Below are 17640 nucleotides of genomic sequence, written 5' to 3' on the forward strand. Positions count from 1 at the left end.
GAGGGAGGGAAAGGTGGTTTCCATTCCACATCCCACATCCCTTTCCATTTCCACATCCAAATGCAGGTGGCATTTACCAGCACCGTACTAGGAGTCTTCTGTGTCCATATTTGCTGTATTCTAATCTTCACATTAATCCTTAAGAGAAGATGCTTGTCCTCTCAAACGAGCTCTTCCCCCGGGACTTGGGGACCTGCGGGCCTGACACTGACCACAGAGGCAGCTCTCACTCTCCCTTCCTTCAGCACACACACATCCCAGGCCCACCAAGGGCCCAAGACTGCTCAGCACTTGAGGTTGGCCCTGCCCTAGGTGGACACATTTCTGGGGCTTGTGGTCTAGCAGGGGACAACGTCTCAGCTAGGCTGAGGACCAAGCAGACCGCTGTACATCCACTACCAGATGTGTCCTTGTGGCAATCCTGAAGGGGCTGTTCCCGTTCTCCCCACATACAGATAGGAAAGGCGCCGCCTTGAGAAGTCTAGCAACCAGCTCGAGTCACACACCTGATGCATTCATTTCATGTTGCTGCTAGAACATATCACCCCTGCACTTAGCGGCTTGAAACAATCCAAATTTATTGTCTCACGGTTCTGGAGGTCAGAGTCTGAAACAACAGCAGGGCTGTGATCCTTCTGAAGGCTCTAGAGGATAATCTGTTCCTTGCTTTTTCTAGCTCCTAGCGGCCATGCCCGTCCCTTCGTCCATCCGGGTCTCTGCTTCCAGCCTCATTTTCTCCGGCCCCGACCCTCCTGGCCTCCCTATGACGAGGACCCCTGTGATGACATAGGCCCACAGGATGACCTCACGATCGGAATGACGTCTGCAAAGTCCCTTCTGCCGGGTAAGTTAACATATTTGCTCCAAGGTTCCAAGGATTAGGATGAAAACATCTTTGGGGGGGCATGATCCTTCCGGCCATACCCAGAGTGAGCAGAGAAGCCAGAACTGGGACCCAGGCACTCAGACCCCAGAGCCCTTGACCACCATATTCTAGGGTCTCCTGCCCTGGGACCCTACAACCCCTCCATCCCATTCCGACGTCTCCAAGCCCTGTTGCAAGAGGCAGGGTCATTCTGAGCAACCGGAGTGTTATTGCCAAAGGAGACAGCACTGCAGCCACTATGGAAAGCATTCAGGTAGTGCCTCAAAAGGTCACATGCGGTGATAGCAAACGCCCAGCTATTCCATTCCCAGGTGTAGACCCAAGACAACTGCAAACAGGTTCTCAAAGACTTGGGCACAAATGTTTTCACAGCGGCACTCATCTCGAGAGCCAAAAGGTGGGAACAGCCCATGTGATCTGTCCATACTGGGCCCTTCCTCAGCCACACAGAAAAATGAGGTCCTAACACCTGCCACAAAACGGATGCCCCTCAAAGACATGCCGCACGGTGAGAGAGGCCAGACTCAAAGGGCCACACAGAGTGGGGTTCTGTTTCTGGGAGACATCTAGAACGGGCACATCCAGGGACTAGCGTTAGCCAGGGGATGGGGAACTCGGGGGGGGGGGAGTGAGTGTTTAGTGTGTCCTTTAGGGTAATGAACATGTCTGGGAACAGGATAGGGGTGGTGGCATTATGACATTGTGAATGCACTCAATTCTGGTTTGCCACCTATCTGCTCAAAAGAAAGAACGGATAACGGTGGGAGAGGGGGTGCCTGAGTGGCTCAGTTGGTTGAGCGTCCGACTTCTTGGTTCTGGTTCAAGGCATGATCTTGGGGTCCTGGGATTGAGCCCCGAGTTGGGCTCCATGCTCAGCAGGGAATCTCCTTGAAGATTCTCTCCCTGTGATCCTCCCGCACCCCACTGTCTCTCTCTAATACTTAAATAAATCTTTTTTTTTTTAATTTTATTTATTTGATGGAGAGAGAGACAGCGAGAGAGGGAAACAGGCAAGGGGAGTGGGAGAGGGAGTAGCAGGCTTCCCGCAGAGCAGGGAGCCTGATGCAGGACTCAATCCCAGGACCCCAGGATCATGATCTGAGCCCAAGACAGACGTTTAAGGACTGAGACACCCAGGTATTCTGTAAATAAATCTTTCTTTAAAAGAACAGATAATGGTTAATTTTATGTGAATTTTACCTCAATTTTACTTATTTACGTATTTTTTTAAAAACGATTTTATTTATTTATTTAACAGAGAGAGAGAGATCACAAGTAAGCAGAGAGAGAGGGGGAAGCAGGCTTCCTGCCGAGCAGAGAGCCCAAGTTGGGGCTCGATTCCAGGACTCTGAGATCATGACCTGAGCCAAAGGCAGAGGCTTAACCCACTGAGCCACCCAGATGCCCATACTTCCTTATTTTTAAGTAGGCTCTACACCTGACATGGGGTTTGAACTCACATCCTGAGTCCAAGAGTTGCACACTTTATTGACTGAGCCAGCCAAGAGCCCCTTTGCCTCAAATTTTTTTTAAAGATTTTATTTACTTATTTAACAGAAAGCGAGACAGCGAGAGAAGGAACAGAAGCAGGGAGAGTGGGAGAGGGAGACACAGGCTTCCCGCTGAGTGGGGAGCCCGATGCAGGGCTCGATCCCAGGACCCCAGGATCATGACCTGAGCCGAAGGCAGATGCTTAACCGACCGAGCCACCATTTACCTCAATTTTTAAAAAGAGAGAAGCACTGGGGCTCTTGGGTGGCTCATTTGATCATCTGACTCTTGATTTCAACTCAGGTCATAATCTCAGGGTTGTGAGATTGAGCCCCAAAGTGAGCTCCATGCCGTGCCTCGGGCTCTGTGCTTAGTATAGAATCTGCTTCAGATTCTCTCCTTCTGCCCCTGCCGCCTGGGGTCTGCAGCTGTGGCCCCTGTCCCCCCACCATTTGGCTGGGCTGGGTGGGCAAAAGGCCTTCTGTCCACTCCTCTCCCCCCTGACCCTTAGACTTCCCATCCAGACCCTTGTTTCTTGTTTTTCATTCCCATTATGAAAGTAAGACCTCCCCATGGTGGGGGTGGGGAAGTAAGACCTTTTCTTTTCTTTTCTTTTTTTTTAAGATGTTATTTATTCATTTGACAGAGGGAGATCACAAGTAGGCAGGAAGGTAGGCAGAGAGAGAGAGAGGAGGAGGAAGCAGGCTCCCTGCCGAGCAGACAGCCCAATGTGGGGCTCGATCCCAGGACCCTGAGATCATGACCTGAGCCGAAGGCAGAGGCTTAACCCTCTGAGCCACCCAGGTGCCCCAGACCTTTTCATTAAAGAAAATCTGGGACATTTTAAGCTGTTAAAAAATAAAAACCCCCATGAAAGCCCCCAGACCCAAGCAGAGCAATGATGGGGGGGTCATGTGGCAGGACATATTTCACGTGGGTTAGACCCCCCAGACTTGGATCCTGCTCCCAGTCCTTACTGCCCACCAGTGTGTGATCTTGGGGCACAATCCCTGATCATCTTTGCCTCAGTATCCTTTTCTGTAAAATGGATATATACATAGCATCCTCCTTCTCGTCTTAAGACCGAACGGAATAATCCACATTAACACTTCTTAGCCCGATGAGACGCTCTGGAAACACACACTAGATGGCCGTGTGTTACTCACCCAAATTGTGGGTGTGATCCCCCCCAGTCTTCTGTTCTTTGTATACCTTTGGGCTCAGCGGCCAGGCTCATACTGCTCAGATCACTTTACCCTGGGCATTTCGCAATCCGCAGAGCCAAGGGCACCTTGCAGGTGACTGCTGCTTTCTGTAAACCTGATCATCTCGTTTGCAGTGAGAGTGGCCACCTACTGAGCCTCGCTTCCCCCCCACAAATTGTTCAGAACCCTACTGCCACTCACATGTGATTTTTTGGCAGGGGGAGGGGTGTTCTCTCCAGAGATCTTTCCAGAGGCCAGATCTCCTCCTGCTCAGGGCCAGTCCAGCAGTCCCCATTACTGTTCAGTCGTCCACACATAACATTCTCATTCGCTTTGAGGAGGAAGCCAGGCTCCTGTATCCCTCCAGAGCTGGGGACTGATAGCTTGAGAGATTTCTCTGCTCCAGGGCAGGCTCTGCTCAGTCCTCCCGCCACAGGCCCTGCCCAGCCTCAAGTTGTGAAGGTGAAGTTTGAGCCTCTGCCTTATAGATGTATAGAAGGTGGAGGAGCAGAAGGGCCTGGGTAGAGAGGGACAGAAGGCTAGCTGGGGCTCAGGACAGTGGAGGTGAGTGGACTGGGGCAGACTTGGGTGAGTTCCCGTAGGCAGAGCAGGGTCAGCAGGCCGCCTCCTGCTTTTGTAAATACTTTTATGGCCACACAGCCACACCCTTTGCCTGTCTGTGGCTGCTTTCCCACTCAGACAACAGGGCTGAAGGGTACATGCCATAGAGATGTTATGACACACAGGCTTTCAGAGAAAATGTTTGCCAGCACTACTGAGGACTGCTCGCACACCAGGAAACAGGTGGGAAAGAGCTGAGCCAGCTCTTGGTATAAGAAACATCTTATCAGGGACACTTTAGGGAGAGGTGAGGACTACGGCAAACTGGAGAGTTCATGGCCCAGCTACAGAGGGCAGCTCATCAGCTGTGGGCTGGACCAGAATCACCGGGGCTTTCATTCTCTAAGACACCCTGGAATTCTAGATGTTCCTGTGAACAAGAGAAGAGGTGTTAGAAGGTGAGAACGTGGACTCAGATCCCACCCACCCTACCGCTTCCTCACTAGGTGACCTTGAACACCTGGTTCAGACCCTCTCTGTAAACTGGAGGGTGTAACAGTGCCGGCTCCACGGTGCCGAGATGATTATTAAACAAGCTACTACCTTAGAGCCCCCAGAGCAACAGACGCAGACTACGTGTGGGGCGACCCGTTTCCTAGATCAGTCTTTGGATTTTCAGGGCTAGCACCAGCAGTGGACAGACTGAAGAGGACACACAGATGTTCTGCTTTCCGGCTATGGATCTGCTCTCCCAGCAGAGGGGTTAAGGGATATGAATTTGGAAGTCAGAGGGACCAGCTGAAGCCTGCTTAGCCCAGTTAGGTGACCTTGGGTGAGGGAACTGCCCAGAGGCCCTGGGCTCCTGTATATATAACAGGAAGCAGGGGTCACTGTAAGGATTTAGGGTAGTTTTCAGAAAAGACCTTGGAGGATCTTACCTGTCCCTGCTGTAGAGGAGCCCCCGCCTCACCCCCCACCCCTTGAGGGGAAAGGGGTGGAGCTCGGATTCTTCAGTTAACTGTCACCCTGTCCCATCTCCCTCACCACACTCACCAGGGTCTGCCAGGACAGAACAGCCTCCTGAAGCTCCCTCAGAGTCCCAAGGTCATCAGGTGCCACACAAAAGCTGCTTCTCCCTTTCTCTCTGTCACCACGGGTCCAGACCCTGGGCTTTGCCAGGCTGGCACATTCTGCAGGAGATGGTGGGGAGTAGCCGAGCAAGTATCCTGCCTGGACCATGGGTGGGGGCGGGAAGAAGCTGGGGGAGGGGGTTGGTGGGGGAGGAACAGATTCGTGGGCTTGTGCATCTCAGGGAAGGGTTCAGCCTCCCTTGAAAGGCAGCTCTTCCAGGAACCTTACCCCAAGGCCCTTGAGCCATGGAGATGTGGAGGATGGGTAGATTTGGGGGTATCGTGTGTAGGGGGTGCCTGGCAACAGAGCTCAGGAGCCAGAGTCCAGAAATGAGAATCCAGGGGTCTCTCTTTGGGGCCCCAGTGACCCCCTTCTTCCCACCCCCCTGAATGACAGGCATTGCTGTGTCCTTGGCCCCATGGAACCCATGAAACAGTCCCCCTCCCCCTGCTCATCAAGACCCTCCAGCCCCAGGACCCCACCCTACGAGACGCTTGGCTATGTGGGCATTGATGCCGTGCTGGACCAACTGAAGATCAAGGCCATGAAGATGGGGTTTGAGTTCAACATCATGGTAGTGGGTGAGTGAGCAGGGGGCGGGGGGACTCATAGGACAGACCAATGAGTGCAACCTTATGGGCCCTGGGCACATCATTCACCTGTCTGAGCATCAGTCTCCCTATCCATAAAGGGCCTGATAATGGTCCCTTACCAGGTGTCATAGTTGAAGATCTAGAAACCCTGAGGCATTAAAAGACAAGAATTACCCAGAAAGCCCCAGTCAAACCCAAACCGAGCAATGAAAGGGGAGGCTGTGGCAGGAAGTGGTGAACACCTAGACCCAGATCCTGGTCCCAGCCCTTAACACCTACCAGTGGGTGACCTTGTGCACTGTCCCCGACCCCTCTCTGCCCCCTTTCCTCATCCGGCTTAGCACAGGGCCTGGCGTTAAGGAGGTCCTCCAGAATTGCCTTTTTATATATGCAAAATTAATTTTGTAGGCCGAAACAAACTAGCTACAACAGAACATAAAAGGTTGGAGCATGTAGCACCCATGAAGAGTACCATTGTAAGGCAGTGCTGTCCAACAGAAATATAACAGGAGCTATGTACCATCATTTTTTAAATTTCCAGTAGCTACCTTTAAAGAAGTGAAGAGAAACAGGAGAAATTAATTATAACCACCTATTTTATGTAACCCAGACTATTCCAAAATGCTATCGTGACCTGACCTGTAATTCATGTAATAAATGATCCATGAGACATTTTGCATTCTTTTTGGCAAACCCAGGGCTGCAAAATCTGGTTTGTATTTGCCGCAGATCACACAGCTCAATTCTGTTTTGCCGTATTGCTGGTGACAGAAGCCAAGTGTGACCCCCAGATAGGATAGCTCATCCCTAAGGACCACGTCCATTAGCTACACAAAGGTGTGTCCTTGTGAAGCAAGGTGCTCCCTCCTGCAAGGTGTGGTCCGCAGAGTTTGAGAAGCCCCCAGAGCAGGGAGAATGGACTGACTACAACAACAGACAGTCTGGGTGTATCTCACCAAACAGCATCAAGCAAAAGGAGCCAGACAGGAGTGCACATGCTATGTGATTCCCTAAGACAAGGGGAAGCAGAACCTTGCCCAGCTGTTGAAAGTCAGGGCAGTAAGCAGTTGTCCCTGGGGTCTTGGGGCTTATAGCTACTGAGACGGGGCGTGAGTGGGCTTGTGGGGAGTTATGTGCTCCCTCTCTGTGTCCATGAGCTGTTCAATTTGTGAAACGCATTAAACTGCCCATCAGCTTGAATGGATAAACACAATGTGGTCTGTTCCTGTGATGGAACATTATTCAGCCTTGGGAAAGAACAAAGCCCCCACAGCTGGTATGACATGGATGAATCCTGAAAATGGGATACTTAGGGGAAGAAGCCAAACACAAAAGGACAAATACTGCATTTGTAGGAAATGTCCAGAAAAGGTAAATTCACAGAGACAGAAAGCAGATTCATGGTTGCCAAGGGTGACCACGGGGGGAGAACAGGAAGGGACTGCCAACGACTGTGGGGTTTCTTCGGGGGCAATGCAAATGATTTGTTTTAGGGTTTTTTGCAAACTTTTTTGCAAGTGTTTGTTTTTGTTAAAACACACACACACAAAATTCGGGGGTGCCTGGGTGGCACGGTTGGTTGTGTGTCCAACTCTTGATCTCAGCTCAGGTCTTGATCTCAAGGTCATGAGTTCAAGCCCCACATTGGACTCCATGCTGGTCATGGAGCCTACTTCAACCTACTTCAAATATTTCTTTTTTTTTTTTTAAGGTTTTATTTATTTATTTGACAGAGATCACAAGTAGGCAGAGAGAGAGAGAGAAGAGGAAGCAGGCTCCCTGCCGAGCAGAGAGCCTGATGCAGGGCTTGATCCCAGGACCCTGAGATCATAACCTGAGCTGAAGGTAGAGGCTTAACCCACTGAGCCACCCAGGCACCCCAGAGCCTACTTCAAATAAAGAAAAAATTTTTAATTCAACCTAGTCAGTTGGAAGGTCTAATTGGCTTTATTACATGGTTCATGAGTCGGGCAGTATCCCATCCAACAAGTAGAGGGGAGCTCCACGGGGCTGTGCTGTAAGGCTTTGGGGCTGTTGTTGTTGTGGTCGTTGTTTTGGAAGGTTTTTATAAGAAATGCGGAGGGGGGCGGTGCAAGGAAAATCAGTAAAAGGAAAGGATTGTTCCAGGCAAGGCTGCTTTCCCTTAGGGGACAAGCCAGGGTCCCAGGTGGTTTACCTCCCTTTTCTTTGGGGGATAGAGAGTCCCAAACCTCATTGATTCTGGTCCCAAAATTCCTGACCTACGAGTTAAGACCACATTTCTGGGGGCGGGGGGCGACTGGGTGGCTCAGTCGATTAAGCCCCACGACTAAGCCCCACGACGTGGGTTATTTTTCACAGGAGCTAGACAGAGGGGATGGGTGCACAACACTGGGAATGTACTAAATACCACTGAATTATTCACTTTAAGTGACTAATGGTTCTTTTTTTTTTAATCGTATGAATTTTGCCTCAATAAGAAGGGGGGGTTAACATTGAGGGGGACCTTGACGATATTACCCACTTCTCCGTATGTTTATGCTTACAAAACAGTTCACTTTCTAAAACTATTTAAGAGCCTGAGAAGCACTGCCTAAAACTAGTCCCCCACCATTGCTGTCCCCCGGTTACCCCCAGGGCAGAGCGGGCTGGGCAAGTCCACAATGGTGAACACCCTCTTCAAGTCCAAGATATGGAAGTCTACCGCGCTGGACCTGGAGAGGCCTATACCCCAGACGCTGAAGCTGCAGTCGGTGACACACAGTGAGTGGCCTCCCACCCCCCTCCCCACCCCACTCCACTCCACCCCCGCCAGTCTCACTCCACTCTGCTCTCCCCACACAGTCATCGAGGAGAAGGGCGTGAAGCTCAAGCTGACCGTGACCGATACGCCCGGCTTCGGGGACCAGATCAACAATGACAAGTGGTGAGTCCTTGGGAGTGGGGGCAGAGCCCTGGTGGTCTCTGCCCCTGCCCCTCTGGCCTCTGGGAAACAGCCCAGCCCTGAAGCAACCTAACCCGGCTGTGGCATCTTTGAGTCTCAGTTTGTTTGTCTGTATAATGGGTGTGTGCAACCATCCCTCCAAGACTGAAGGGAGTTAAGTACGGAATGTCAGAGCTTGCTGGCTAGCATACAAAATAGTTGCTCAATCGAGGTTATGGTATAGTAGGGGTTAGAAGCCCACACCGCCAGGACCGCCAGGTTAGACCACTTTCCAGCCATGTAACCTGGAACTGCTCATGGAAGCTCTCCATGCCTCAGTTTCCTTCTTTGTCACTTGAGGATGTTGACACTCACCTTGCAGAGTGCTTCTAAGCTCTTGATGAGACCCCAACCCCGTGACAGTGGTTGGTCACACACACACACACACACACACACACACACACAATCAGTACTGGCTGCATAATCTGGGGGACCCAGAGAGATGAAAATGTGGGGCTCCTTGTTCAAAAAAGTATGAAGAATCATGAAACCACCACTACAGAACATTCAGCCAAGTGCAGGACCTCTGAAGCAGAGACGGTGGGACTGCTCCTTCGGTGCTCCCAAGAAGCCAGGCCTGCACAGGGTGCCTCGGAGAGCACGTCCTGTGTGCCAGGTCTGTTCTAGATTCAGGCACACAGCAATGAACAAAACAGATGAACATCTTTTTCAACCTGAAATTTACATTGTCGTGGGGCAGTGGAGCAGTGAGCACAGTAAATCAGTTATACATGGGGAGAGCCTCAGCTCTGTCATCCAGGCAGGACGTCTCTGGAAGTGGAAAGGGTCAGGAGCAGTCAGAGAATTGCAGTTTTAAGCAGAATGATCAAGCAAGGCCTCCCAGATAAGGAAACACTTGGGTAGACTGCCAGGAGATGTGAGAACGAGCCGCGTGCTAACGCGGGGGAGAGTGTTCAAGGCATAGTGGCACATGCACAGGCCTGTGGTGGGTTTGTTGGCAGAAGGCTGGTGTGGTGAGCGGCAGGGAGAGGAGGAGGAGAGGGCAGGCAGGAAACTGCGGTGGGATGGCGTGGGGCCTGCTAGTGCAGCGTAAGGGGTTTGGCTTTCCTTGAGCCACTGCAGGGTGGACAGAGAAGGGATATGCTCCCACTCCTGTTCATAAAAGGATCTTTTGGGGTGCTGTGTTGACAACCAGGGCAGAAGGGACAAAGGGAGAGGACACCGGAGATCCTTGTGGCAATGAACTGGGCTGTAACAGTTTAGCTCTTTCAGTGCCACACCCCTGCAAAGTGTAAGTGCTCATATTGTCCCCATTTCAGGAGCAGGGAAGCTGAGGCCCCAGCTTGAGCACGGCAGGGGGCCTCTCTGATGATTCCGGGGAGTAGGAGGAGGGTGCCTGGGTAACCAAGGGCCTTGGGTTGTACAGTACTGAAAGTCCTGCGTCCTGGGCTGACCAGGGCCATTGGGCTTCCTAGCAAGGGAATGGGGTGGGGCTCCCAGGGGTGGGGCTCTGAGATTAGTCCGTCTGCGGCCCCAGCTGGGACCCCATCCTCGGCTACATCAACCAACAGTATGAGCAGTATCTGCAGGAGGAGATCCTCATCACCCGCCAACGTCACATCCCCGACACCCGGGTGCACTGCTGCGTGTACTTCGTGCCGCCCACGGGGCACTGGTGAGGTTGTTGGGCCTGCTGGGGGAGGGCCCCTACCCAGGACGGAGAGGAGGAGGAGGAGGAGGTGGAAGAAGGAGAGTCCCCGGTGTGGGCTGGGGGCTGCCACCCCCACTCATACTCACCGCTGCCATCACCCCCACCGGAGCAGCCTGCGGCCCCTGGACATTGAATTCTTACAGCGGCTGTCCCAGACCGTGAACGTGGTGCCCGTGATTGCCCGGGCTGACAGCCTGACCATTGAGGAGCGAGAGAGCTTCAGGCGCAGGGTGATCTGGGCGTCCAGGGTGATGGGGTCGGTGGGGGCAAGGAGGAGGCAGAGTACACAGGATGAGATGAGGTCACCTGCATCCCTAGATCCAGCACAACCTGAGGACCCACTGCATCGAGGTGTACCCACAGAAATGCTTCGATGAGGACATCAACGACAGGATCCTCAACAGCAAGATCCGGGTAGGAGGCCCTGACGGGGTGGGCAGGCTGGTGTGACCGCGGCTGGGTGATTTTCTTTCCACTCATCCTTCCCATGTGCAGAGTCATCTCTCTCTACAGCTCGGGGGGGGGGGGGGGGCGGGAGGCACATACTCCTAGCAGGTCTGAACCTCCACATATCCACAGACTCAAAAAGTGACCAAGAAATGGGTCATAGCAACCACCCACAGAATGGGAAAAAATGCTTGCAAATGATGTATGTGATAGGGACTTGTAAAGACCTCTTACAAATCAGCAGTATAAGATAAATACCCACTTTAGAAATGGGCAAAAGTTTTTTGGTTTTTGGTTTTTTATGTAGGCTCCACACTGGGTGGGAGTGGCTTGAACTCACAACCCTGAGATCAAGACCTTAGCTGAGATCAAGAGTTGGTTGCTTCACCGACTGAGCCACCTGGACACCCCTAGGCAAAGGTTTTGAACGGACATTCCCCCGAAGAATTTGAACAGATGGCTGAGAGGCACACGAAGAGATGTCGGTTCTGTAACACCTATCATAAGTGAAACTCAAATCAAAACCACAAGATACCACTTCACACCCACTAAGACGTCCGTGATCAAAAATGACAGGCAGGGGCGCCTGGATGGCTCAGTGGGTTAAGCCGCTGCCTTCGGCTCGGGTCATGGTCCCAAACAGAGAAATCCCACAAAGACAGAAAGTAGGTTAGTGGTTGTTGCCAGGGGCTGGGGGTTGGGAGGGGAATGGGGAGTGGCTGCTAATGGGAGTGGGGTTTCTTCTTAGCACGATGGAAAATGCTCTGGAATTAGATGGTAGGGATGGGGGCACAGTCTTGTGAACTGTACCTGTAAAGCCGCTGAAACTTTAAGAGGGTGAATTTTATGATACAGGAATTCTATCTCAGTAAAGATGTTCCAAAAAAGGAGCGGGGGAGGGGGAAAGTAGCTAATATCTTCTTTTTCCCCAAATCAAGTGAATTAGGACTCCAAACCCCCACCTTGCTGTCCTTGCAGTACATCTAATGTCTGTCTGTCTGGATCATACAAAGGACCCTGGTAAGGCCTGGGATTGATCATCCATCATCCATCACCCTAGACTTGACTCCCTCCCCAGGGGACCCTTTCTAGCCTGCAGGGCAACGGCTCTACATAGCCTCAAGGCCAGTTGCCTTTGTACAGTAAACAACCCGCACATCTGCACATGGAGGCCCTCCTTCCCAGCTGATACCGAGTGTCTCCATACATTCCAATGAACAGGAGTTCCTCTGAAACACTAAGAGAGCCTCGACCTCTACCACAATCTGGTTTCTGCCCCAAGACCTGTGAAGGCAGCAGCCTGGCCACAGCTGGAATAGAACCGGAAGTACAAGGAGAACAAACCTGACATCTCAGTAAATCATCCAGACACCAAACATTCATTGAGGGTTTGCCACAGGTTGGCGCCAAATAAGTGTGCAACAGATAGCTCGCTCCTGTTAGCGTCCGTGTTGTTCCTCATTTCAAATTAACTCTCAGAGAAATAAAAAAACAAAGCCCTGGACAGCACTTTGTAGTTTATGGATTCGAGTCTTCTCCACTTCCGACCACAAGCAAGTGAACAACTAGAATTTTCAGCAGGGCTCGGGAAATGTCTTTTTTTTTTTTTTTTTTTAAGATTTTATTTATTTATTTGACAGACAGAGATCACAAGTAGGCAGAGAGGCAGGCAGAGCAAGAGGGAGAAGCAGGCTCCCTGCCGAGCAGACAGCCCAATGTGGGGCTCCATCCCAGGACCCTGAGATCATGACCTGAGCCGAAGGCAGAGGCTTAACCCACTGAGCCACCCAGGCACCCCCAAATGTCTTTTTGTGTGTGTGTGAGGGGGCCGAGATGATGATAAAGGTATTAGACTCTGCGGGCCACGCCGTCCCTGCACAGCCCCCACTGTCTGCTGTGGCAGCAGGAAAGCAGCCTGGACCAGAGCAGATGACTAGATGGGCCGCGTGCCGACAGACTTTCCACGTGGAAAAACAGGCATGGCTGAATCTGGGTCGCTCACTGTAGGTTGCCAAGCCCTGGGTTACAAACCTGTGTCTTTTAACCTCACGATAACTGATGGAGGTGGTCACAGCTCCTGTTTCCCAGGTAAGAGATGGGCCATCTGCAAGATTATGTTATTACTGTGGCCTTGGGTAAACTTCCCAAACAGTCACAAAGCCTGTGTATGTGCCGTCCTGACTCCCCCTTGACAAGATGAGGAAACCGAGCCATTGATGAGATTTTGTACCTGGTGACTTTTTTTTTTTTAAGATCTTATTTTTAAGTTATTTGTTCACCCAATGTGGGCCTTGAACTCCCAACCCCAACATCAAGAGTCCCAGGCTCCACCGAGCCAGCCAGATGCCCCATGTCTTTTGCCTTTAGATCTCTGTGCTCCTTCTACCACTTTTTTTCTCTCTACAGAGGACAATGTGCCTTTCCCACAGTGACTTCTCTCCCCACCTCCCAGGCAAGGCCAACCCTTCTGTTTCGTCTCCTGCAGGACCGGATCCCCTTTGCTGTGGTCGGGGCTGACCGAGAGCACCTGGTGAATGGGAGGTGTGTCCTGGGCCGGAAGACCAAGTGGGGCATCATTGAAGGTCAGTGCAGGGACCTTGCAGAGAATGCAGGTGAGGGGGAGGGTGAAAAGCCAGGCACATCCTACTGCCTTTGGTACCTTCAGCATCTATCGAAGGGCCCAGAGTGGGCAAGCCCACAGTCAGGAAAGAGACCTGGGATCAAGTCCGTCTTTACAGCTGGGAAGCTTCGGGCAAGTTCCCCAACTCTCTGAGCCTCAGTTTCCTCACAGTAATGTGGGCATGATGACAACATCAACGTCATAGTCAGTTGCTTTGGTGCAGTAGATGAACTGCACATCTGCACATGAAAGGTGGTGGGACAGGCCAGGCCACTGCTTTGCACAATGGCCAGCACCCAGAAGATACCCTAGGCATTCACCAGAATTTACTGTGGGCCTACTGCGTGCCAGGCAGACTATCTGTGGTTCCTGAGGGGATACAATGAAAGGAGAACTGGCAGGGTTCTTGTCCTCATAGAGCTGATGAGACAATGAGACAAAGTGGGGTGGGAGAGAGGGCTGCCTGAGGGAGCAGAGGGAGGCCTCCCTGGGGTGGAGACTGGGAAGTGAAGGGGGAGGAGCCAGAGCCTGAGCCTGCAATTTACCAATATAATTACTAAAAGGATGTAATATACATGGTATATATGGTATATAATGTAAAGTAGTAATGTAGTAATTATTAAGGATATAATAATGGTCAGTGGATTCATTGATTCACCTCTTTTAGGAACAAAGCAAATGAATGAACGAGTGAATGGGAGGTGGGATAAGACAGTGAGAAATGTGGGGGGAGGGATGCGGTGGATAATGGGGGTACACAGCATACAGCAGGCGCTTACTTGGTACGCACTGAGGGCAGAGCGGGCAGGGCAGGGCCAGCGCACCGCGTCCTGTCTTGCAGTGGAGAACCTGGCGCACTGTGAGTTTCCCCTCCTGAGAGACCTGCTCATCCGGTGAGGATGGGGGAGCCCGGCAGGGGGGCTACGGGGACCCCAGGGGGAAGCTGCAGCAGGGCCTGGGCTTAACCGCTGCCCATTTCCCAGCTCCCACCTCCAAGACCTAAAGGACATCACCCACAATGTCCACTATGAGAACTACCGTGTCTGCAGACTGAATGAGAGCCACCAGCTGCCTCGCGGGCCTGGTTGGGTGAACCTGGCCCCGACTCTTGGAGGGCCCCCGGCCACCCCCCGGCCATCAAAGGTATGCCAGCAGGCCCAGGATGACTCTGAAGATGACGAGGAGTGCTGAGCACCAGGGCGCCCGGGCCTCGGGGCTCCCAGTGTCCTCGGCAGCCCCCAACACAAGTCTATGTATTAGAGCATGTATTAAAGGTGGACATTGCTTTTTATGAAAAGCTGTGCTTGGAAAACAAAAGGCATCCTTTTAGATGATTTCTTTGAGCTATCATCAAATAAAAGCATAGTTCTTCTTCTTTTTTTTTTTAATAACGGTGTGAGACCCCAGGGCCTTGGGGGAGTCCTGAAGACCTGGGAGCATGTACCTTGGACCACAAACCCCTTCGCCCCAGAACCAGAGCCAAGTTCCAAATCAGGCTCTGCCGCGGTCTTCCAAGCCTCATTCCTCACACAGGGCCAGGCCCTGCATCATAAATGCTTAAAAAGTCCCCGTCTTCAGCTATCTTCCCCAAACTCCCCTTCCTGTCTTCCTCTTTGCCCTGCCCAGGCAGACCAGCATGAGGAGAAGACTGTTGTCTCAGCTCAAGCAGGGGGAGAAAATCCATTCTTCCTCTGCCTTTTTGCTCCTTTAGAGCCCTCAACAGGTTGGGTAATGCCCACCCATAGCAGGGAGGGGCAGTCCTCCTTACTCAGTCTACCGAATCACAAGCCAATCTCTTCTGGAGACACCCTCACAAGTGCACCCAGAAATAAGATCTTGCCAGCTGTCTGGCCATCCTTTGGTCCAGGTAAGTTGACACTGAAAACTAACCATCCCACGAACTGGAAATTGCCTCTTCCACGATGCCCTCCATGACTTCCCCAGGCTGATTACTGTCTGCCTGCTTTGCATGTATCACATGGTTTGTTTTCAGGTAAGTCTCCCTCTCAGGCTGGGAGGTCTGTAAGGACAGTTATATCAGCTTCATCCTGGACAAGACAGCTGGTCGGGACCCGGCTGTTAAGTGAACAAACCCTAGATTGCCTGCCTCATAGCTGTTCACCCCACCAATTCACAAATCTGCCAACCAGGCTTATGGAACTCCCAGGGCCTGTGGGGACCCACACTATCCACACCAGCATCCCAGAGGCAGTGTGTTGCCACAAAGGGATTTAGCACATTCCTGAGGTCAACATAGCCCCAGGCAATACGGTGGGGGATATCTACCAGCACACGGCCTCGGGCTCCACAATTGTATTTAGAGATTGTATTAGACCTTGTGTTTCTCAGGGTTCCTGGGTGGCTCAGTTGGTTAAGCATCTGCCTCTTAATTTCACATCAAATCGTGATCTCTGGTCCTGGGATTAAGCCCAGATTGGGCTCCAGGCTCAGTGGGGAGTCTGCTTGAGGATTTTCTCCTTCTCCTTCTGTCCCTCCCCCACCTTGCAAATAAAAAAGAGAGAGGAAGGAAGGAAGGAAAGAGAAAGAAAACAAAAAAGAAGTAAAGACTACCACTGTACAATCTTGCCTAGTTTTTTAATTTTTTTTTTTTTAATTTATTTGACAGACAAAGATCACAAGTAGGCAGAGAGGCAGGCAGAGAGAGAGGAAGGAAAGCAGGCTCCTCTGTGGAGCAGGGAGCCCGACGCGGGGCTCGATCCCAGGACCCTGGGATCATGACCTGAGCCGAAAGCAGAGGCTTTAACCCACTGAGCCACCCAGGCGCCCCTCTTGCCTAGTTTTTTAAAGATTTTATTTATTTAAGAGAGAACACCAGAGGGAGAGAGGAGCAGAGAGAAAAAGAGGAGCAGACTCCCCACTGAGCAGGGAGCCCGATGCAGGACTCAATCCCAGGACCCCAGGATCATGACCTAAGCCAAAGGCAGACTTTTAACTGACTGAGTCACCCAGGTGCCACTGAATGATCTTGGTCTTATGGGGAATCTAAAAGAGCTGGATTCATAGAAATGGAGTAGAGCAGTGGTCACCCAGGGCTGGGATGAGCAGATGTACTAGGTCAGAGGCTACAAACTTGCAGTCATAAGACAGAAAAACTTCTCAAGATCTAATATACAGTGTAGTGATTATAGTTAACATATATTGTATACTTGAAAGTGGCCCAGAGAACAGATCTTAAATGTTCTCACCACACTCAAAAGAAGATATAACTATGTGAGGTGACAAGATGTGCTAACCTTACTGTGGTGATCCTTTCACAATATGTGTATCAAATCATTACAGTGTATACCTTAAACTTAACACAATGTTACTTGTCAACTATATCTCAAGCCTGAAGAAAAAAATTGAGGCAGAGCTACAACCATCCGTGTGTTAATTCTTCCCATAGAACTTTAGGGTCCACTATGTGCTACTACAGAGGCTCAGGGTTCAGCAGGGAACAAAACCAAGTCACTACCCTCAGGAGCTTGCACCTAGGTGGAACAAGATCCTAATAAAATAAGTAAACTGTGGGCATAATGGATAGCGATGGGTGCACCAGTAGCAAGTAAGGCATTTAAGAGGTATCGGACAGTCTAGAGTTTATAATTGGAGGAAGGGGTCAGGAAGACGTCACTGGGAAGGAACCTTGAGTAATGATGTGAAGGAGTAAAGCAATATGCCACAGAGATAACTAGGGTCCTGGTATTCCACACAGAGGGAAAAGAAGCCACTGCTAGTGCAAAGGCCTTGGGGCAGGAATAAGCTAGATGTGTTCAGGGAATACTTGTGTGATGATTTCGTCACTTTATGCCTCTTGTTACAAAATCGCAACTTCAGCTGCCTGTCCTTCCAAAGGCCAATATTCAAAATATGAATATTGTTTGGAAAGGAATATGAGTTTTATTCAAGAAGCCAGCCACCTGTGAAGAAGTGGGACTCCTGTCCAAAAGCCAGCTCCCTGGTTTCTGCCTAGCCAGGAGAGTTTTAAGAGGGGGGGGGGGGATCTTTAATCAGTGAGGGGGTGCGGTGGTCTATAACAGGTCCTGATTCCAAGTGGACTTTGTGGTGCCTC

At 51.3% G+C, this 17640-nt stretch overlaps 1 protein-coding gene across 2 annotated transcripts; it reads left to right on the plus strand.

The window, feature by feature from the left end:
- The first annotated feature begins 660 nt into the window (after positions 1–660).
- SEPTIN12 (septin 12) lies at positions 661–14865 on the plus strand. 2 transcript variants are annotated; one of them, XM_082713182.1, is made up of 10 exons: positions 661–844; positions 5671–5855; positions 8484–8609; positions 8691–8772; positions 10328–10465; positions 10614–10731; positions 10820–10915; positions 13434–13530; positions 14410–14461; positions 14552–14865. In XM_082713182.1, the coding sequence occupies exons 2-10, from the start codon at positions 5693–5695 to the stop codon at positions 14757–14759; spliced, it is 1080 nt and encodes a 359-aa protein (XP_082569308.1). In that variant the 5' UTR covers positions 661–844; positions 5671–5692; the 3' UTR covers positions 14760–14865. The 2 variants fall into 2 exon arrangements, with proteins under 2 accessions (XP_082569308.1, XP_082569307.1); XM_082713181.1 differs by lacking the exon at positions 661–844 and adding an exon at positions 5148–5255.
- Positions 14866–17640: the final 2775 nt, after the last annotated feature.

The sequence above is a fragment of the Mustela nivalis genome, assembly GCF_964662115.1.
Source record: "Mustela nivalis genome assembly, chromosome: 19".
Classification (NCBI taxonomy): Eukaryota; Metazoa; Chordata; class Mammalia; order Carnivora; family Mustelidae; genus Mustela; species Mustela nivalis.